The sequence below is a fragment of the Atractosteus spatula genome, chromosome 21 (genome assembly GCF_055471065.1).
Source record: "Atractosteus spatula isolate fAtrSpa1 chromosome 21, fAtrSpa1.hap1, whole genome shotgun sequence".
NCBI lineage: Eukaryota > Metazoa > Chordata > Actinopteri > Semionotiformes > Lepisosteidae > Atractosteus > Atractosteus spatula.
The window spans coordinates 5688197-5711122 of NC_142726.1; the positions used below are offsets into that span (position 1 = coordinate 5688197).

The 22926-nt window shown below is 42.7% G+C and overlaps 1 protein-coding gene across 2 annotated transcripts; it reads right to left on the minus strand.

Annotated features, from left to right (window-relative positions):
- Positions 1–361: 361 nt before the first annotated feature.
- Positions 362–22091, minus strand: chst6 (carbohydrate sulfotransferase 6). 2 transcript variants are annotated; one of them, XM_088939139.1, is made up of 2 exons: positions 22034–22091; positions 362–3488 (listed from the first exon to the last, which is right to left on the minus strand). In XM_088939139.1, exon 2 carries the CDS (start codon positions 3459–3461, stop codon positions 2265–2267), a length of 1197 nt encoding a protein of 398 aa, XP_088795265.1. In that variant the 5' UTR covers positions 3462–3488; positions 22034–22091; the 3' UTR covers positions 362–2264. The 2 variants fall into 2 exon arrangements, with proteins under 2 accessions (XP_088795265.1, XP_088795266.1); XM_088939140.1 differs by lacking the exon at positions 22034–22091 and adding an exon at positions 9677–9704.
- Between the last annotated feature and the right edge of the window lie 835 nt (positions 22092–22926).

The following is a 22926-nucleotide window of genomic DNA, read 5'->3' on the forward strand; positions in this document are numbered from 1 at the left end:
AAAATGTTCTCCGCCCCTGATACTTTTTGTCTAGGCTGAAAATGTTAATATTTTTAACTACCCAGCCTTTTACTGCCATCTCCTGGTGCTGTTAAGAATTGTTTTGCAAACGCAAAAGAATAGAAATTATAAAAAGCAAATTACATTAAAGAGCAGCGGTGATCCAGCTAGCTTTTATTCTTGAGATGGTACAACTGCCAAAGCCACTGACCCCTAATCTATAAAACAGCTTCAGAAACTAGCAGGCATTCCCAAACTTAAAACCAGCAGAAGCTGTCAAATTCCCCAAGAGTCAGAGAAGCAAACTGCACACGACAAACGACATGCAATTGAAATATCTTTATTGCAAAAAATACACATTTGAGAGATTTGTACCAAATTCCCCAGAAGTATGTCACAATATAATACTGTACTGCAGTACATATTCAGAAGGGGATATAGTACCTGATACTATGTAAAACACTTATGTTTAACCCATTCATTTTCATACACATTCACACATTATATAAATATTAGCTCGCCATGCGGCCATGTCAGATAGCCACTGTACAGTGCACAGGGCCAAGCAATCAGATCATACTGTGTTAGTATCTGCTCCATTTTCTGCTTGATGTTGTGTCATGGCTGTAGTATTTCTATCAAGGCTATTCATTCTATCGCGGCATGCACACTTTCTCTTCCACCCAAGAAATCCAATAAGCATTATGCAGAGCTGTGAAGCCTGCTGACACCCATATTCCACATCAGAGGCAATATTAACTGGTTTGAAAGCCACCATCAAGAAAAGAAAACTGTTCATAATTTAGGGACACATACAGCAGAATTAGAGCTGACTAAAATTGCAATAAAAACAATGAACTACTTAACTAAAAACTAGTGCACTGTTGAAATGAATTATTATTATTATAGCGGTACCTCCACTGAAAATGGAAGACCCCACCGTGCACTCAGATAATCCACACAGTGGACCATAAAAGCTTCACTTATCTTATAGTTCGGACAGATCATTGTGAGCTTGTCAGTTATTTTATACTGCAGAGCAGGAGACAATTAAAAATAAATAAATTAAAACAAAATGTGTTTGCTGTTAATGGTGAAATATTGCTGTCCAGGGGTTAATTTAAAATATACATTTCAACTAAACCCACCCAGAAACAAGAGTCAGGCTACTGTAAAGACAAGGAAAGAAAGAACTACCCCCACATAATAACTTTGTTTCTCCTCATACAATCAAGTCCTGTCCAAACATAAAACACTTTCAAGATATTTCCCAAAGAAAAAGAGGACTTGGAGAAACGTAGCTGATGGTAGATTCCATATTTCGGAAGATCAAGTTTAACTTCCAGTTTGGTAGAAGATCAGTTGTCTTTATTTTTAATAAACATGTCAAAGAATTCTGTTAACAAAAAATAGGACATATGTGATTCAATACTTGTGAAACAAATGAATAGCTTGGCTTTTCACCTGTGCTGGTGTTATTGCTGACAGTGAATTCCTTTCAGCAAGTTCTGCTGTCAGGTAAGTTCGACAGAAGCCATGTCAGGAGAAGACGGCTTTTAGTTTTACCTTCAAACACCTGGTGTACAAACAGGCCAGTAGCAAAACACAGGCCACAGACTCTGGTGAAAACCTTCATAGAAGTGTTTCTATTTAACAATAGGAAAAAAAGCAGTCAATTGATTACAGAAATGATGAGTGGTACTCATAATAACTGCCTATTGTGGACCACTTTTCCACACTGGAGTCAAAGAATTTACTCAAACCTTCTACTCAGAAGGAAGCTCCTGGTAGATCAAGATACCTTGTAGACTCTGAGGCAACTGCTCACCTGCTAGCCAACGATACATATGAGAAACACAAAGGTTCCAGCAGAAGAGAATGTGATTCATATCCCTCCTGGGTTTCAGCATTTTTCCAAAGAAAAACTCCCCTTTTCCATTTCTTAATGGAAAACAAAGTGTCCCTGTGTTTCCCAGGAACTCAGTAAGGAGGTATTGCACATTGCATGGGAGAGATCTACCGAGGCTCGCGGTTTCGGTGGGGTAACTTCGCCACTGAGTTATTTCTCAACAAGCGGTGCTGACCATGACGCCTGGCAAGTTCTCACCACCGGTGGCGCTGCGCAAGAATAATTAACGTAGGATGTGGGCTGTGATTCCGAGAATTTGGCAACACCCAAACAAGGGCAGCCTCTTTGTACACAGGGTTCGCTTGAGGCGGTCCTCCTCTCAGGCCAACGTCTACCAGAGCTCGCTCGGCACGCGCTACACTTTCTCCGCTTCCGTGGTCTTCGAGGGCAGCCAGCTGAACTGGTAGTGCTCCTGCGGGACCACCAGGTCCAGAGCCATCATCCTCTGCTCTGCCTCCGACTCCACCAGCCTGTAGCCCAGGAGGTTCATGGCTCCTTTGCAGACCTCCTGGATCTTGCGCACCTTGTCGTGAGGCAGGGAGCTCCTCCACGCCTGCGACACGTCCACCGCGTTCCGGGACGTGATCTTGAAGGCCTCCTTCTGCTTCCCGGACCCCTGCCCGTGAGTGACCTTGTAGATCCAGTTCCTCAGCTTGGGGGTCATTTCCAGCTCGGTGAACTTGTACATCTGGGAGATCTGGGCCAGGGGGTCGCGGACCAGGTCCTCGTACCTCACCATCATGTAGCGGCCCTGGAGGAAGTCAGGGGCCTTCTGCGTGGCCGTCTCGTAGATCTGGATGTGGCTCCGGCAGATCTCCTGCATCACCTTGTACTGGGGGTCGGCCACACCGGTGCCCCCGGAGTTGAGGACGATGCCGTTGTCCCTCATGAGAGCCGCCATGGACTGCTCCCGCGACCGGACCACCGCCCGAGGGTCCCGGATCAGGTGGATGATCTTGAGGTTGAGCGACGGGTCCCGGAACAGGGGGTAGAGGGACTTGATGTCGAAGAAGCGCACCTCCTTCAGCACCACGTGGCTGTAGCTCCTGCAGGTCTCCTCCAGCACCTCCAGGTCGCGCCGGCCGCAGGTCTTCCTGCACAGCTCGGGGTCGCTGCTGATGTTGCTGTGGGAGTACAGGCCGCAGGCCGGCTGGGAGCAGAGGGCCCGGCTGACCTCCCACATGAAGATGTTGGAAATGTTGTGCCAGCCGGACAGGTAGGCGTCGAAGACGGACGCGTCGCACTGGAAGACGGAGTGGATGAGGTCCCGCACGGCCATCCGCAGCGCGGCGGCGCTGTGCTTGTACAGGTTCGTCCACACGTGCCAGGCTGGCTCCATGAGATAGAAGACGTCCGGGTGCTGGCTGAAGACCTGGCCCACGAAGGAGGAGCCCGAGCGCCAGGAGGAGAGGATCAGCACGTGCACCTTGCCCTGCGGCTCCGGCACGGGGGAGACCAGGTGGCCGTGCCACGTGAAGAGGAAGACCAGCACCCCGCTCTGCAGCAGCACCACCATCACCATCGTCGGCACGGTACACTTAATGCGCGGCATGCTGGGATACCGACCCCTCCACTGCACCTGCGGCCCGGGGAGAGACAGAAAGAGAGATGGAGGTCAGCCTCCCCTGCTTTCCCTAAGACGACTAATGGAAACGCTGGCACTCCGGAAGTCTTAAAGATGACATACACAGAAGCCAGTTTGCAGTCTAGAGAAGACGTGCTTTCTATTTCGATTTTCTGAATGATCTGAGCCTCTTCACGGGCCCTGTGGTGTGGACTCGGCAGACTCACGGGCAACAGGCCTGGGTTTGAAGGGCCGAGTACAAGGAGGTTCAGCCAGCGTGTTGCTCAGGTTGGCACGGAGGAGAGGTGGCAAAGTCCGGGTCTGAACGGGCAACATCCTGGCACACAACCTTCTCCTCGAACCTGTTTGTTCCCCCCCCCCCTTTTCAGACGTTAATCTTCTTCTGAAACCAGATTTGAACCGGGTCACGAGCAAAGCAGTGCACACAGAGTGGACCACAGCTCAGGCGAACGCGCTCGAAGTCAGAGAAAACTATTTACAGCGGGCAAAACTAGCCCCGCAGCAACTTCTTGGTTTGACTGTAACTCTTCCTCTTTAGGAACGCACAGTTAATCAAATATATATATGTACAATTACGACTACCAACCCAGCCATTTAAAACGGTTAAATGGTCTATTGTTATTTTGTCGGATACCGCGTAGAGAAATATGCTAAATGAGAGTACGGGGAGTGTAGATTTCTTTCTAAATAAACACAGGTAAATTTATACACGATATTCGATGGTCAGATTATCCCGTATGCAGCACTGTTGGAGTTTAGAAGAAGCGCTATCCCGTTTTCTACCGCTAAGGGGAACCAGTGTTTAACTTTACCTTAACTTTCTCTTTCTGATATATAGAACGAAACGTTATTTAGCTGACGGTTTTTATCTTTTTTTCATCTGCAATTATTTAAAGAGATGGGATTTTGCTGGAACAATCTTGGACGTGTTTGTAACATCTGCCGATTTATTACATAAAGTAATTTAGGGATCATCTGAAAGACAAATGATCAAATTTAAAGAGCCAGATGTCCCCAATTTGAGCACATTGCTTGCTTAATTGGTCAATATCTTAAGACTTCTCAGTCTTCAGAAATAAGTGATTTGGAGTGGAGCAGAAGACTTACTGGCTTGGTGGCTCTCCAGAGTCATGACTACTGACTAACATTAAAATATCGGAGGAGGACTAATCTAGTCTTTAATCTACGACTTAAATAGATAATACGCTCTTGTTTTACTGACCTGTATCTGGTTTTCCGCTAGTTATCTGTTCCCGTCATTTTCTGAAGGTTGTAAACGTCCATATAAACCGCGACGTTAAAGATTAATACCTGCACAACACCTATAGCTTAAAATAGATGCGTTGTAACATCACGTATTGCTGTAACGTTAACACTTTTATTATATGCAGTATCCTGTCGATAATAGCACATTTTCGTTAAACGATGATGTCAGTTATCGTTCCTACATGAGGAATCCGACGTTGTTTGTGATGTTGATCTATGGTCTGCAGTATTTCGCAGTGTGACACCTGTTTGAAGAGTGAGCTCTAGAACTGGGGGTCGGGGGTCAGGGGTCAGGGTGGTTACACATCAAAGGACAATGACAGAGGTAAACAATTAACTATTATATACACCTGGAAGGTTAAGAATATTTACATGAGCAGGGTGGCTTAGTGGCCACTCTGCAAGCCCACAGACCATCCCGCTCTGCTATGCGGTGCGCTCGGCGAGGGCCCGACATGAATCTCCACTGGGTGGGCCACGATCGCATTTATATTTGTAGCACTTTTTTTTTTCCTTTTGCGCAAAGGTACTCGTGATTAGCCAGGCAATGGAGCGTTTTTATAAATAGGTGACACTGGAAGAGTGAGAGCTGAAGACAATGTGGAGAAATGCACAGCAGAAAACTCCGAGCAGAAAAAAAACGGAGAAAAGTAGATAAAACACGACGAGTTTTTTTTAACGAAAACTACCACCGTGAACCTGAAGGCACTTCCGGCGTCTTTGGTCATAGCTAGCTGCATTGCCAAACCTGAGAATCCACACACGTTAGATGAGACTTTTCTTATCGTGCGCTAAGGAAACGGTCTCAATCATGCGTGGGAAAGCGCTGCAGAGCAACTAGGATTGTCTAACCGCTTAGGGCGTATGGCAAGAGACGTACGTGGAAGAGCAGGTGACCGCTAAGACAAAATTCTAGCGTGTATTTCTCTCCACAACTTGACGAGACCACTGATGTCTCCGACGACGCACGAAGAAAGACACAAAAGAGTTGCTGAAGAGGGAGAAATCAACGAGGATTTTTGGTTCTGTCGTCCTCCCCCCGAGCGAGCCCCTGGCGGTCAGCGTGTCGTTTGGCTGGACTCGTATGTACGTGAGCTTGAAATGGACTGGAACAAGCGTGTGGGCATCTGCTCGGACGGTAAACGAGCTCTGACGGGCAAACACAGCGGGCTGGTCGCGAAAGTACGGGCCGTTGCCCAGTTCGCTTTGTGGGCGTCTTGTATGATCCATAGACGAGCCTTCCCGGCTAAGAAAATGCCCCCAGAACTCAAACAAGTAATTGATGAAGCTGTTCGTACTGTAATTTCCATCAAGGCCAGTGGAAAAGGCGCACGACTTCTAAAGATTATTTCCAAAATTAAGCATAGGATGACTGGAGAGGCAGCCCTTTGCTACAACGCACTGTGGAAATAGTATTCCTAAAAATATTCAAGAGGCAGGCTCTGTTGATATTTTTAAACGGCAGGTCCAAACGTATTTTTAACTTGATTTTTCTTATATAATTTCAGTGCTGTTTTGTATCGTTTGTGCATCGTTCCTTGTATCGTTAGTGCATCATACTTTAAATTTGTTATTGTTGCTTGTTTTAAGTTGCTTAAAGTTTATCTTTTTTTTGTAACGCGCACTTTTTGAGTTGGAAAAAAATGTAGGAAAGGAGCTATATAAATAAAAAATATTATCATTAAGTGAGTAGGCTTCCAATTTATACAACGTGACGATTTTTCAACCTCTGTGTGTGCGTGTGGAGGGGGGTCGTCGCGAAATATTTTAACCCCAAAAAGGGTCGCACTCTCAAAAAGCTCCACAGCCCGAAGCGTTGCGTTTCTTTTTTTCTCGTTATGGAATAAACCTTTACTTGTTCCTTTGCAGATCTAACTAACTTTTGCGCGATCACGTAGACACTGTATTCCCTCACAATTCCCGTCTCTAAGCGTCAGTTACAAACAGCCCTGTGGGTGCGTTCTGTTGGATGTTTTCTTACTTTATTGGGATAACGTATGATGAAAACTTGAGTGGGTATCACAACCCATTATAACAGTATATAAAGCTCTACAGTAGGTTTGTCAAGGGTCTATCCATTTCTCCGTTCAATTGCCTTTGGCTTGGTGTTGCGAAAGATTTTCTTGCGGCCAGCTTTTTGCCTTCGTCACAGAGTTATTCACTATATACTGCGGTACACACCACTGCCTTTCACAAGCGGCAGCTATCGTCTCGTTTCCTTGCTCATTACAGCAAGCTGGAACAGAACGAGGAACTCTCGCCTTTGGGCCAGAATTTCCCATCCAAAGCCCGTATGGAGATCTGGATGTTGAGCTGCAGTCCCGGATATTGGTGTGTTAGAGATGAGAACAGGAGAAAGGTTAAGAACACTGTAGGAGAGGAGGCCATACGGCTTATCTAGTCGTTTCCAATTAGTAGCTAATTGATCCAAGGACCCCACCCAGCAATTTCTTAAAAGAAACCAGGTTATCGGCTTTAACAACATGACGGGGCAGCTTGATCCACAACCCTGCAACCCTTTGGGTAAAGAAGCGCCTCCTGTTCATGTTTTTAAGTGCACGTCCATCCCAGTGGGCATTGATTCGTCGAATATACGTATATTCACGGCGAAAATACGGCTATACGTATATATACACGTCGCCGCGACGTATAATCAACGTCGAATTGCAACCGTAAAATCGACGACATTAATAAACGCATATATAACGTCGAAAACACATCTAACACAGTGCCTGAGGCTTTTTACTGTATGTATCGTGTGTGCCGCAACTAGGAGTATACGGCACTCTGCACAGTGTACGAAGTAAATTATTTTCGCAATCATTAATTTACACATGTATAATAAATATAGTAATAAATATAATAAATTAATGACTGCGAAAATAATTTACTTCGTACACTGTATGCTTCCACTTGTGTCCTCTGGTTCATATTTCACCGTAAATTCGGAAGAATACCTGCCTTACTAGTGTGTTATACAGTTTTAACATAACATCCCTTTATTTAAATTCTACACTTCTAATTATGTACCCTCACATATAATTTGCCTTTAAAATGCTGCCCCACATTGTCCGAAAGATGAAAGTGATACAAAAACAATATATAAATATGAACACTTTTTCATCTTTTATTTCAGAAGTAGACTCTTGTAGTTCAGCAATTTCCTTCAAGTATTTACAGTACGGGCTTCTACTGCCTGCATGCAAAACCCTTCACATGTCTACATTAAATGTCATCTGCCAGTGATTGCCTGGTCTTGAAATTTCTCTCAACCTTTTTCAATTTCAAAACAATTTACATTTTGAAGAGTTGGAGTGTTAGCCCAGGTGTACTGGCTAAATTCTATTCTGGGCTTGCATTCATTATACTGTATATACTGAAATATATTTATAATCTACTCTGGACTTGCATCCATTATATATATATACTGAAATATATTTATAATCCACTCTGGACTTGCATTTATTATATACAGTATATATATATATTTAAAGAGTTAGATTAGAGTTAATTAGAACCGGTTTTCCTAAAGTTTCCTTTGAATTCAGTAATCAAACTCATTTCTCACTTCTCCGATCAGCGGTAAAGTGGGACAGCGCTCCCTCATGGCTGACCTCTCATATTACTATAAAATGCAGGTTTTTCTTAATGTTTCATAAGACCAGCAGGTTTCAAGAGCATCGAGCACTGTTGTACGTGACTTTCAAATGTGGTTTCTTTGGAAGGTTGTCGCCCAACAGCGTGAACATATAGATTTGATATATTTAGGTGCATCAGTTAGACCTTTTGTTGATGGAACTACGAGAATTCATACGGTTTGTAAAAGTAATTCCATGATTGTAAAATACACTCCACAAAGACTTTATATTAATATTTTTTTTCATATGTAGGCTTTTCATTTGTCGTGAAATGTTTTATGCCGACTCTCAAATCCAGCGTGTTTTTTTTTGGTGGAGATTCAAGGAGAGGTCAGCATTCTGCTCTGCGAGCTAATTTGAGAATCGGCCGATCCCGCAAAGTCAGGTCCAACTGGAACCCCGAGCGAAGCTGGACATGAACCTCTGAAAATACCGAGCTACACCCAACTCATCTGGCAGCCATGATCAAACAAGAATTTCGACCTAATCACAGAGTGGGACCTCAACGTCGGGGTCATCTTGGAAACTAAACGATTTAGCGGAGTGTTGGCAATCCTGTTTTCCAGGACCTGTAGTAGAAGTCGTAATGATATGTAAATATGACAAATCAACGATATATAACAATGTATCTTTTTAGAACTAAGATCTTTAGTCATTTTAAGTGAGTTGTATCAAATATTTTATCTTTAAAGCATAGGGCAATTTGGAGACACATTCAGTTACAGCGCAACACACACAGTAAAAGCCTTCATGGCTTTAAGAGTCGGACAATGTTGATAACTTAAACTCAAATACAGTATACGGTTCCGGAGTGCCCTGTGTGCACGGTCAGTTTTGCAAGGTATCGAGTTTCACAGCGAAACACCACCTCTGAAGGTACAGGGCTGAGTATAATATTTCCCTGTTGTTCAATAGTTAAAAAGTGCGAAAGTTAATTTTAAACATTCAACTCTAGAACTCTAAAACTGAGTACCGTTTAAAAATCCAGCGCGTCACGTTTCTTGCCGCACCTCTCAAATGAAATATAAAGCGTAAATGATTAATAAAACATAATCGCAGACACTACGACAACATGTAAGGACCGATAAGAGAACTAAATGTTCCTTTTATTATTCATTCTAAGATCAAAACTTGAAAACCAAGATCAAAACTTGAAAACTATCAATATTTTTTTTAAAGTTAAATAAAGATATTCCGCTTTTCTTCAGCCTCTGTACTTTCAATCGTATCTACGCGGTAAAGTGTAAGCGGATAATTCAAAGGTTTTTGGGAAAATACCTTCCAAGGAAAGAGGTCCGCAGTCGACTCTGTGTTGTGATGATTCTCTCACGACAGTCTTACTCTTCCTCTTGCTTTGACAAACTTGTAGCCTAAAGTACAGTATTTAACTTTACAGAGAACAGCTCCTGCGTGTCACTGAAGTTAAGCGCTCGGAACTCTAACATCACCTGACGCTTCAGGGCCCGTGATGCTATGATATATAACTTAGGGTTTACAGTGCAGCTACTATGCAATGATGTGCTGCTGTGCTATCCAACTATTTTTATTTGTTGTACATCAGTAACTACAGAAAACATTTGGATAAGGCTTATGAAGGACCCAAACATCACCTGACGCTTCAGGGCCCGTGATGCTATGATATATAACTTAGGGTTTACAGTGCAGCTACTATGCAATGATGTGCTGCTGTGCTATCCAACTATTTTTATTTGTTGTACATCAGTAACTACAGAAAACATTTGGATAAGGCTTATGAAGGAACCAAACCTCTCTCCAGCGCGTCTCTTCTCACAGACCACGTCGTTCACATAGTAAAATGAGAAACCGATCGCACAGGTGAGCAATTAAGACACCCAGACATGAATCCCACAGATCACGTTGAGCATGTACACTCTGAACACCACATTACACCACACTGGCGCGCAATTCTCCATTCTCGGTCTGAAAGTCATGTCTCTAAAGTGAAATTACAGTTAACACGCACGGAAATGTGCTCATTGAGAATTGTCAAAGGACCAAATTAAAAGTAGACAGCAGGAGGGCGATCTCCCTGCACGTCCATCACGTCTAAATTCTTAATAGGTCATAATTTTGGAGGTGTATCCAATCATACCACAAGGACTTGGAAAATCGATCAAATTATTATAACATTGTAAATATTTTTAAATGCACAATGTTTTAGCTCAGTCACGCACCCCCCCCCCCCCCATGTATATATGCAAATACATCACACACGTCGTTCCGAAGGATGACTTCTGTAATATCTATCTGTAACACACAACAATATTTTACGCGTTGTGCTTTGCCCTTTTTGTTGTTACATTATATTGTTATATTAGGGCCTAATATAACAACTCCCTCCCGTAATCGAGGCAATTCCGACTCGGGATCCACGCGTAAGTCACACTGTAATCATTCATTATATTTTCCGCCAGATTTCTACCATAAAAGAACCTCTCACAGGTGACGGCCTGTGACGTTAAGCAGTGCCCCATCTTTCAATTTCCAGGAGCTCGGGGGCTCCCAGTTCGCCAGAGTCTTACCTGACTGGGATGTGGCGCAAGGCGCGTCTGCACGCTGAAAGCAACACCGGTTCGCTCCCGGGACACACGCACATTCACTTACACACGCACCGGATGAAGCTCCAATTTACCTGGAGCGCAGACCGTATGTTTTGATCCTAGGAGGAAAACGGAGTACTCGGAGAACACCCATGCAAACAAGGGAGACCATGCAGACTCCACACAGACATAGCCAGATGATTCAAACCCAGGTGCTGTGCTGCAACCGCACTGCACAATACGTCAGCATGCCGCCCAGAGCATTCCTATTTGGTCCATCCTTGATTATTCGGCTGGCTGTTATCAAAACCAATGATCTTGTCTAACTGTCTCTTAAAACGTCCAGCCGCAACAAAGCTTCACAATTTGATCCAGGCCCCCACCACTCTTTGTGTAAACAAGTACAGCCTATCTACAGCCTTGCACAGCAGTAGTTTCTAATTTGACTGTTGGTCCGGAAGCAATTATCTGGTTTGGCTTTGTCAGTACCTTTCTGGATTTTCTACTGCTAGAAGTTTAAAAAGTAATCAAATTCAAATTTCTATCTTCGGCTGTCCAACATCGTTAAACATCCTGCTATCAACGTGTTCCTTCTTTCTGCAGCAATTACGCCTTTATAAGACAAAGGCCACATATTAGCAAATAAGCTAATAATACCAAATCACCACCCAGTGAGGCCCCCCTGAGCATCTACTGTGGCAGGAACTAATGATGTTCACATTCCCTCTTATCTCCTAGCAGTTTAGAAGACTGTCAAAGGTCACTTGTAAGCTACAGCCTGTAAGGTCTGCGCTGTCTTGACACAGAGAAGAAACCTCTGATTTCACAGGTGTGCATCCAACACCACTCTCCTACACTGAGACACCACAAACACAACAGACCAAGAGAAAAGGGAGGAATCACTGGTGTGTTGCCAAACCCTGGGTGACCAAATATCTACACATTCCTGCTTAGGCTACACAGTCCCCGCACAGGTCCCAGACTGCGAACTGACTGACGTCCACTGTGTTTGTAGCGCTTTGTAACACAAGGCACAGATTATTACCAGGAAGACCGCGACTTAATAATAGAAAAGATCTAGGAGTGAATCAACATATTTTTTAAGGCCTTTTCTCTTTCGATACATTTGGCACACACAAAAAGTAAGATGTGAATCATTAGCATGCTGTCTCATATCTGCCTTATGTGTTGTGCTTCAGAGAACCTGGTTAATTTTTTTTAAGAGAAGTAATAAAGCAAGTTTTTACTCCCTCTGCTTTTCGCTGCCTTGCTCCTACACCCCTGCTCCTGCCTGGGAAGATGAAGATATCGCATGCATGCTAACATTCACAAACAGAGACAGCTAGCTCTTTGAACTCAAACTACAAGACACTTTTTTTCTGCAAAAGGTGCGAGTTCGTTAAACACCACACCCAGGATCTGAGTAAGGGATAAACATCAGCAAGTCTTGTGGTTCACGTAATCAATCACTTTTTTTAAGATGCAAATGCTCACCGCTTTCTTCCAAGAAAAGGGCAAACTGTCACAGTCTCTACGGCTTTTTTTTTTAATTGTAGGAATTAAAGAACCTGAGCACAGATGCTTGCGGAGATTTAAAGAGTTAAGAATACTGTCTACAGGCAGAAAGATGTGCATTCCCTGGCAATAAGAATCAAGTCTTTCCTTTTGTTTGTGAAAGGAAATTAAAAAGTAAAAAAGTAGGGCAACATTTTCCAGTGGAGTTTCTCTCATGCCTGTCAAGTCTGAGGAAAGTCATTATTTTGAGTTTGGGCACTCTGTTCATCTGGACAAGTCCTTTTATTTCCCCAAGAGCTGACAGACACAAGGCAATCAGCAGAAGAGAAAAGTCTCATGGACTCGTTGACAAAGGAACAGCTGAGGACGAAGCAGTTCAGGTTCCAGTTCAGTTCAGGAATCTGCTGAGCCACCTAGAAACTGCGCAGTCCTTACGCATCTCTTCCTGCAGTCTGCTCTGTGTAGGAATATAATCTCTCACAGTGCATTTCTGAAACAAGCTTTTTTTAAGAAAGGCCCCAAGGAAAACTGAGCAGAAATAACCCATCATTTTCTCAGAGATCAGCTGTAAAAGCTTCAAACTCTTTCTGTTGCTATCAAGGTCATGTTAGGGAAAAGACATTCAGATCGGATCTTTGGACATTGCAAACACCAAAAAAGTTCAGCTTTTTTAAAGTTCAAATATTCCTCAGTCTAAATAAAGACTTTTAACTGCCAGAGTCACACAACAGGTGTATTACCTGCTTTCCTAAACATACAGGAAGTCTACCTGAATTTTACACTGCAGCTGTTTGCAGAAGTTTATTCTGTTTCCAGAATTCCAGCATGTCCCATTGGACATAAAGTGCATTTCTCTTAAAATCTTCTGGAATGGTTTTGTTTTATTCTGCGTGCTGTTGACCAGACTGTTTTTTTAGACAGCCCAAGGTCTTCCACCCCAGCCTACTTTGCATCATTCTGCACGTCAACAGGAGCACAGTACAAGACAATGGGTCAAAAGCAGCTGTTTGCACAGCACCAGGAGTAGTTTAGAGCATCTTTGAAAACCCCAACCCGGTCACAGCAACCACACAAACAGCCTCACTGCCCAACAGAGAAACACATCTGTAACACATCTTGACAGGCAGAGAAGCGTTCTCCTATACCCTTTCAAGTTCTGTATTCATGAGGCCGATATCCAGGCACTGTGGCGATATCCAGTCTGAAGTGGAGAAAAGTGCTCTTCCAGTAACACAGGCACGCTGCCATTCTGTTTACCTGGTTGCCAGGGAGACAGGTGGCGTCTGCCAGTGCTCCCAGGAGCTTCTAAGGCAGACTCCCAGTGGGACTACAGGGCGGTAAACAAGAGCAAGCTGAGGGGAAAAAGCCCCGTGTACTCATTGCTCATCCGACTCGGCTGCTCCCGACAAACACCCTGCCTTGTGTTCCGGGACAGAGGAGTGAAAGTGGCACCCAGGCAGGCCGAAGCCTCAAGAGAGCGAAACACTGGGCTGCTGACACAATGGGCCAACAATAACGTGTTGTTTCTTCCCCACCTCAACCAAGTGCGGAGCCACTGAAACCCAAGGAATCTTGCGGCCACAGGAATGGAAACAATGCACCTTGCCAGGAAAGACTAAAATCCGGAACTGTCCCCATTCTGAACACAATACCAAGTTTCAGACGGCACTCTAGGGTGCTGTGTAATCAGGACAGACACTGACACCAAATCCACCACAACTCAAGGGATCGTGGCTGTTCTGGCTGTGTCCCCACGCCAGGCGTCAAGTCCATTTGTAAGACTCAATTATTACACACCATGTCGCAATGAACTAGGAAATAGCAAAAGCAGAGCGACAGGTCAACAGTAGGGCTGTGGAGCTGATCATTGCGTAAGAGAACTGGTGTTATACTCCACTAGAAATAGGGCTCCCCTTTGTTTCTGGGGACCCACCCCTGCTTGACAGTCTCTTCCACACTATATTTTTGTAAAAATGATATATTTTTATTGTCAATTTATGCTTAGTCAAAAAAACATTTAGAGATCCAAAGAACTTCAGACAACACCCTGCACAGTTGCATAAAATGCCACGATTTAAATAACTGATTAAAACTTGATGAATTGAGCTTGGGCTTTGAACAGGACAGTCGATTTTGGTTCTGAACTGACACACTGACTGCAGTGTGGCCTGCATGCTCAGAACATATTTAAATATAGTTAATATCCAATATATGATACTCACTACGGTTTAAATATTGTTAAAAATAAATACATATACAGCCACTTTCATGCATTAAGATGTAAAAATTCACATACGAGTTAATAAAAAATGTAACCATGACGTATCCAATTAAGTAAACATATAGCAATTTAAATTATTCCAAACTGAAGTTTTAAGAAGGTTTAATCTTTCATACTAAGTTTGATGTGACTTAGTAAAAGTTGGTCTCTGCTAGGAAGGAAGGTCTAAAACTGACCATAGCGTTCTTACAGCAGGGCAGACCTCAAGGCAAATAAATCATTGAAAAAGAGGGACTGGACGAAACGAGAGGAAGCAAACACAAAAAAATGAAGCTCTTTGCAGTGTCTGCTGGAAATTACAGCTCCAGCTTGTTACGAAGGGGAATGTAGGAACCCTGTCTAGCCCTGTCAACCAGGGAAGGCAAAAATAAAATGTTGCCAGCAAACAGAAGGAGCAGTTGCATGCCTGCAGGAAAACAAACACCTCAAACCGAGGACATTCGCTCATTCCTGCTGTCTGCTGGCCGGCTGCGCTGACAGTGTGGTGACAAATAGTTTTTTGTTGTCTTAGAAAATACTTGTGGACCAGCTGTGCTTTTGTGTTTTGTTTTGTTTGTCCAGGAGTGCACTGAAACCACCTACCCCCCCCCCCCTCAGAAGGTAGCATTTTTATGAAGACTTTTTTTTCCTCAGAAGTGCTCCTCACAGATATAGGAATACCAGCAAATGCATAGATAAAACATGCATTTTGTATCCTTGTCGTTGTGAGGGTTTTCCACAGGGGGGTCAAGAGCAAATATTTTGGCCACTTTAAGATTTAAAAGAAGATATTGGTTTTCATTTCCATTTAAATAAAATAATTTCTATTTTAGGACTCCCGCACACTGAGTGCTTTTCAGCAGGGTCCTTTTTCAATGTTCGTCTGCCTGTTGACAGACAAACTCTCAAGCTCCAAGAAGACTCTTACTGACACCACCTGCATTTTTAGCAAAGTGTCCTCAGGACATTTACCAGCAAGTATAGAATATTTGTCCTGGACCTCTGTGAGGAAGAGAACATTCTGGAATGTGTACTGTAGCGTTTATACTACAGCATCTACCAAAATACTACTCTTTCAGCCCTGCTCCTTCTGGGATTGTAAACAAACCTAATGTCAACCTAATGATAAACAAACCTAACGTCATATCCTGGCTGCAGGAGGACGGTCATACAGGTCAGTATTTCTTCAGCTTAGGTGCACATCGTTACTGTCTAGTTGCAACAGAAAATGCCAATATCCTATGGTCAAATAGCCAGTGGACTGTTCACAACTGGAATGCAAAACAGCATATGAAGCAATAACCTCTAATGGGAAATTCCATTACCAACAGAGACAGTTTTTGATCTCAGATATGCAATATTCAATTCAATATAACTCACCCTAAAATGTGCTGTTCTAAACTCCAGCTCATGCTTGAATAGTTTTTAGTCTAATAATTTAGTTATTTTACTCTAGGGCGCTCAAGCCGTGCCCCTTTGGAGATGTGGAAAGATGCGTGAATGTCGAGTGTAGTTTGACTCTGGCTGTTAGGAGTAAGTGAACTGTTAGCTCCTAACAGAAGAATGTATCAGAGGTTATTTGGCATAACCTGCCTGGCTGAGAGGACGGCAGTCAGACCAAACCACCTTGACTTATTTAAGGAATGAGCTAGGGAGCTGCAGTGAGGGTGCATACAGTGTGGCTAGAAAGGTATGGGAAAAACGAATAAAGAGAAGTTTATAAGCCGAGATCTATACATATACACACAGGAGAGAGAAAGCAGGCAAGATCAGTATCTAACCTTCCTTCCAAACTCCTGCTATACACTTCCTTTGTATAGAAGTATAGAGGTGCATTACAGAATCACTGATTGTTGTCTGTGAGAAATCGGTATCTCTATCTGCCCATCAGTTGCCAATGGCACTCACTCATTTTGCTTCCCTTGTGTAGATATATAAGGAGATCTTACATAATCTGAATATCAGTTTTGTTTTGTTTTTAATCATTAGATTAATTTGTTCCGCAGCAACTGACACACTATTACCCTCAGATGAACATGACCTGCTTGAAGAACAGAACTGAATATAGCTGAAAGTATTTCAGCACTTTTTGGAATACATGACAGATTTTGGCCAATGAGCGTCTTGTTTGCCGACCAATTATTCCAGGAAACGAAGTAACATAAAAAGATGAATAGGTGGCTATGAACTGGGCAAGATGACTGGTGTTACACGTGGTTACCACTTTTCAGCCTCGTCTAACATACACCACATATTGTCTGAGAAAGCAGTTAGTATGACAAAAACGTACGAGGGAACAGACCAAGTTATAATACTCGTTACAGTATGCAATGACAATAAAAACAATGGTCTGGGATTAAACATTACTCAAGAAACATTGTAAATTTTCACACACACTTTTAACCATGATAAAAACTGTAATGAAAGTCAATTAAATGACATCAGTATTCTTGGAAAAACTCATGTAGTAAAGCTGAGCAAGCCAGAAAAACACCCTGGAACTTGTCCACACCTTCAGCACATGATCTTATGTTGGTTACATACTATGGTTTGATCCACTGAAAAAAAAGAACTGATAGGTTACAACAGCGAATGTTAGTATTATGAAAGACACGTCATTGTGACCTCTATCTAAAAGTCAAAAATCTAAAATTTTATATGGCCAATAAAGTGATCTTATTTTATCTTATCCTCTGAAAACCTAACAGCATGGGGGAGAGGTGGCTAAGGTTCCTCCTTGTGCAAATCTGTCCCTCCATATTTTAAGTTCTCACAGCAAACTAACAGAAGATTTGGATAGAGCCAACACACACATGTAATGGACTCGGTCCTCGCTTAGTAATAGGTGCAGCTGAATGCTGCATGCTGTCACACACACATTGGCTCACTGTACAGTTCTCCTTGTCTTGCTGAAGGCTTCTGAAGGAACAGTGCTGCTAAGCTGCAAGGATCAACAACATTAAAACCCCCTGTTGTTGCTGTAAAAACAACAACCTTTTAACCTTTGTTGCTTGTGTTGTCTTCAATGACTTTCTGGACCTCAAAGACTGGAGTGAAATAGTAATTGACTCACTTTCAAAGTTCTGCATGGTCTGGCTAGTCAACACTGGGGAAGTGCAATGTCCCAAGTTTCTGCTGAAGCCAGTTTACTTTGTGAACCTTGATTTCATACTTTTACTTTGGGTAGGTAGTCTCTGAGTAGCTTTGTTTCCACCCACTTCCTTCTGGGAAATATGAGGTGCATCCTTTTTATATACACCTGGCACTGAGACTGTTTCTCTCTGGTTAGTCCTAAAATCATGTAGGAACGTCCTACACTGATGGGTTCAATGAACAGATCCTTCTAGTCTTGAACAGAGAAGACCATGAGAGGATCTGGTCTAAGAATTCAAAATACTCAAAGGCATCGACCGCCAGCCCTGCAGATTTCTCCCAAATGGACATTGAAACATTGTATATGGCTAATAAAGTGATCTTATCTTATCTTAAACATGAACCATGAAGTGAAGTGAAACATGAGGTGCATTTAACACCGGGAACAGAAAGCAAGGGTTGTGGGGGAATGGGACAAGCTGCCCATAACTGCCTTCTTTCAAGATGACGCTCATGAGATCCTTGGACTTAATTAGTTATTCACTACTGGACAGGCTAGGTGATCTGTATGGCTTTCTCTTATTTGTAACCCTTCTTATGCTCTTCAGTTAAGAATTAAATTGTAATTGTTTGTTTTGGTTGCGTAGATACATAACAAAATATCTTCAAGTACATGGTGTACTGTAGAAATATAGACGATCAATTGCACAACTAGTCCAGAAAGACTTTATTTTTGTTAGCTGGTTATCCACTACACACAATGACTCGGCACAAATTTTTAATTTGTTGTTGTTTCCTTGAGCACCATTTCCCCTACATAACAAGCCACTGGTTCTGAACATTGTGACAACACGACAATTTCCAAATCAGTGCAATCGACAAGTAACACTGGCTGTCAGAAATACTTACAAAGCACTTTGCTCATTTAATTGCAGTTTCCTTACAAGCTGCTAAACTTGCAAATGCTCCTTTACACTAATTATTCCTAGTCCTTGTTGTCTTTCAGTTTTTAATCCAATCAAACTCTCAATTACTTAATAGATTACCTGAAGGTCTAACAGGTATAAATTCGTAAAACTGTTCATTTTAATTTTAAAAATCAAGCTGGGATTAAGTTACAAACCAGGGATTGTGTGCTAAAATATGTGCGTGAATGTGAGTCCTGCACAGAACATGGCCCTGGTTCAATTCTAGATCTGGAGTTCTTTCTGTGTGGAATTTGTGTGTTCTGCCTGTGTTTGTGTGGCTTTTTGCCCACATCTAAAACATTCTGATTAGGTAAATTGGCCCCTGGGAAAACTGGCTCTGGTGTGAGTGTGTGTATGTCTGTGTGTGTGCCCTGCAGTGGACTGACGTCCCAGCCGGGGTGTACCCTGCCTTGCACCCCATTGCTCTGCTCTGACCCTGAATTGGAGGGGAAGGGTGGTTAGAAAATGAATGGATGGAAAGGCTGATCCTGGTAATTATTCCAAGTTCAGTGAACAGAACTCACACGCATGACTGAGGAGTGGTTAAAAGCCATCTTCATACTGATACTGAGAAAACACATCTCAGGCTTTCAGAACACAACAACCTGAGCATGACAACACAGCAGGGACGGGCAAGCACAGGCAAGAGGGGAGTAACTGAACAAGCGCTCCCAGCCCCGACTGAGCCCAGCCTGCAGTCCCACCTTCTGTCCCCAGAGGCTCATGGTCATCACCTACACACAAGGGCAACAACTGCAATGTTGTACAATTTCTTTTTAATTCCAACACCAGGCAGCACTGCGGTTTCTTTTACATGTGGTGCTTTGAAACAGATACAAATGAATTCAATGCTTAAGCCTTAGAAAAAAAAGAGAAACAATGTTTCAGCTGTGGAGCCCTTAAAAGGAAAATATTATGTTTTTCCATCTTTTTTTAGTCTTCAGTGCAGAAGTTTCTCCTATTTGTTTCTGTCTAGCTCTCCCTCCACTCTTAACGTGAGATCAGCTGTGTGTGAGATCATTGGTAGAGAAGGTAATGAGTATCTGAGGTCATTTTAGCAGCCTCAGTTTCAGCAAGGCGCATGGAATGGATGTTCTTTTCCAGAGGGACTGTAAACTGTGCTTGATTTGAGAGCACACTGAAAAATTGAGGATTCTTTTTCATATACAGAATGAGCAAGGCCCTTAACCCCAACTGCTCCAGGGGCCCCAGCTTCTCTCCCTGTCTGTGTGTGTCATGGAGAGCAAACTGGGGTATCTGAAAAGACAAATTCCTAATACAAGAAATTGTATATGGACAATAAAGTGATCTTATCTATACTGTGATTTTTGGATCATGGAAGTACAGTTCTGAAATGGCATACTTTTTAGGAACCCCCACATAAACTTGTCCAACTCTGTGCACCCTAACTGCTTAGTTCCCCCACTTAGCACACAAAGATCTGAGTCAATCATCACTTCACTTCCAGACAGTAGACCTGTAGACACCCAACAGTAACCTGGCAACTGTGCCATGAGTAAGACACAGAAAAACTCAGTATTATTTGGAGTTTTATAAAGAAGCTTATGGTAAATGAATACTCAAAAATAAACACTGTTAGAAATGCTACTATGGCAGAAATTTAAAATGTGCACCTTATGCAACAAATACTTCTTCACTTTTATTAGTTAAAAGTAGATGTTGGATAAAATTTCCCACCAAACAATCCCCCTATTCCACAATATTGGGAACTGATGCCTGATCTTCTTGAGAAAGAGCTTGAATATTTCTGTTAGGATTATTCAGAAAAACATCTCCCTGCAACCGCAACAGATGGGTTCAGAAACAAAGAAACACAGTATAGCGACATGAAACAACTATACAAGACATCAAATACGGAAAAGCAGAACCTGTGCACGCAAGTTCGTGTTTACACAGACTATAGAGTATACAGGGTGTATGTATGTACTGTATATAAACAAAACGTCATGCAATTGCAGTCTAACGAGTACAACGCGGACAACACGGGGGTAATGGAAACATTTAATAACCTTAAATTATTATTGACTACATATATACAGTATAGCTATCTATCAGAGACACAGAAATGGGTATATCACCTTATACCATAACAATGTTTAATTGCATCAGCGACTGTAGGTTCTCTTTAAAACGGCAGATGAGCGGCGTGTTAAAAAATGTGGAACCTTTCCTTATGTGAACCTTTCTGTCCTTCTCCCCAGAGTAACAAAAATATCAAATCACCTTTTTTTAACAGAAACATGGGATTTCAAACTTAAAAGGACAGCGGAGGAACACGCTGTGATTTGCACCTGTCAAAAATAATACTCCTTAATATTTAATTGAAAAACGGTGGGTCTCTCAGGTCAGGCTGGCAAGAGGCGCGCTGTAACCCCGTGTAGAGCGCACATCATTACTAGTGCCCTCATACAGAGAAATATTCTAATCGTCAGCAATTTATTGTGGTTTTTTTTTATTGCAGTAGTGCTGTAATTACAGCCATTTATGTACTCGAGAAAACCCTACATTACATCAAGTCACCGAAGGCTAACATTAAAATACTCTGCCGGTATGTTATACTAAAACTGAAACTGCGAGCACGGACACATCGAATTTATTAAGAGGCCGGCCTGTGCCGCAGCAACTTCTAATTAATAATCAAACACACAGATCCAGGTAATTAGTTGCGTCTTTTGTTAACCTTATTAAAGCAACGTCTGTTCGAAGCCAGAAAGGTTTCAGTGCAGATCTGCAATTATTTAATGACGCCGTCGGAATGTATCGGCTCATTTTCAATCGTTCATTCCATTTCACACGTGCGACAGGGATGATCTCTCTGGACTCCACCATGCCATCACTGGCGCTCCTGAAACTGAAACCCATTGACTTAATCATCGCCTCCCGCTGAACTCGTTACCAGTTTCAAGACTCTCGACTGATCAGCTCTCCGGTCACGTTAATTGTCATTCGAGTAACAAAAAAAAAAAACGCAGAGAAAAATATCCGCCGGTTTCTCCTGCTGCAAAAACTCGAGAAACAAAAATTTAAACTTAACGCCCGAGGCTCTGCCAGAAATGTAACTCCGGCATACACCGTTACCAAACATCTTACACATCTTACCCAAGTCACCGTTACTTCGAGCCATACAAGTTTAGATACCGACTCTCCTGTACCATAAAGCCAGACAAATACAAACTGCCGAGTCTTCACTTTAATAAACCGCCGTAATTCTGCTTACCTCAACAAAGACGTAGAGGGATAAAATCCCGTTTTCTTTCTCTAGGCTGCTGCTGACAGTTCAGAGGACTCGCAGCTCAGTACAGAGTGGGGTCTGTACACAAAGAACAGCTTTCAGACGTGGCTGGAGGAGGCGGGGGTGGGTATCGGAAGGCTGGGGAGTACCGACCTGCCCCCCACCCCCCAGGAAAAGTAGTTGGACTCCGTTTTGTTTTTACTACTACACATATTTGTCCTATCTTAAAAATTAAAGAATAACAAACTTACAGTATAAGCAAAGAATACGAAAAATAATTGTTAGGTGCCCAGATTTGTATGTTTTTTCCTGCACATCCATAAAAACTAAACATGATGTATTATTTCCTTATAATTTAATAGCGAACAACTGATACTTTATACGCCTGTGTAGATAGAGCTGCCTTGTGATTTATCTCTGAGTGACTCAAACGCACCTGTTGGCAGAAGAGAAGAGCAACTAAAACTGATAGACTCTTTTTGTTTCGGGAAACCTCAGTTTAGAGGTTCAGTTTTATCACTCAAGCGAAAACATTGCTGTTATGACCAACGTAAAGTCGAAACAATTTTCAATTCTTTTACACTTAAAAATGTGCTGAAAAATTATTATGGTTCCTCACTGCAGTCAAATTATGCGCAAACCTCTAACTCTAAGAAAAAAAAGATCTACATGGGAATTCAGCCGCAGGGAACATGTTCTTAGGTTCAAGCGTATCAACCTTAACAGATAAGGCATTAGGATTAGGCATGTCCTGTCAGTTTGATAGGACTAAATTTAGCAGGGTTGCTAAATCCAGTTGCAGCGTGCTGAATTAGCAATGAGCCCAACCAGTTACTGACTGTAGCATGTTAAATATGACGGGTGTGGTCCTGTCCAGT

What these genes read in the sequence shown, in the direction of transcription:
- chst6 (XM_088939139.1), bottom strand. Translation starts at nt 3,461, where the DNA reads ATGCCGCGCATTAAGTGTACCGTGCCGACGATGGTGATGGTGGTGCTG.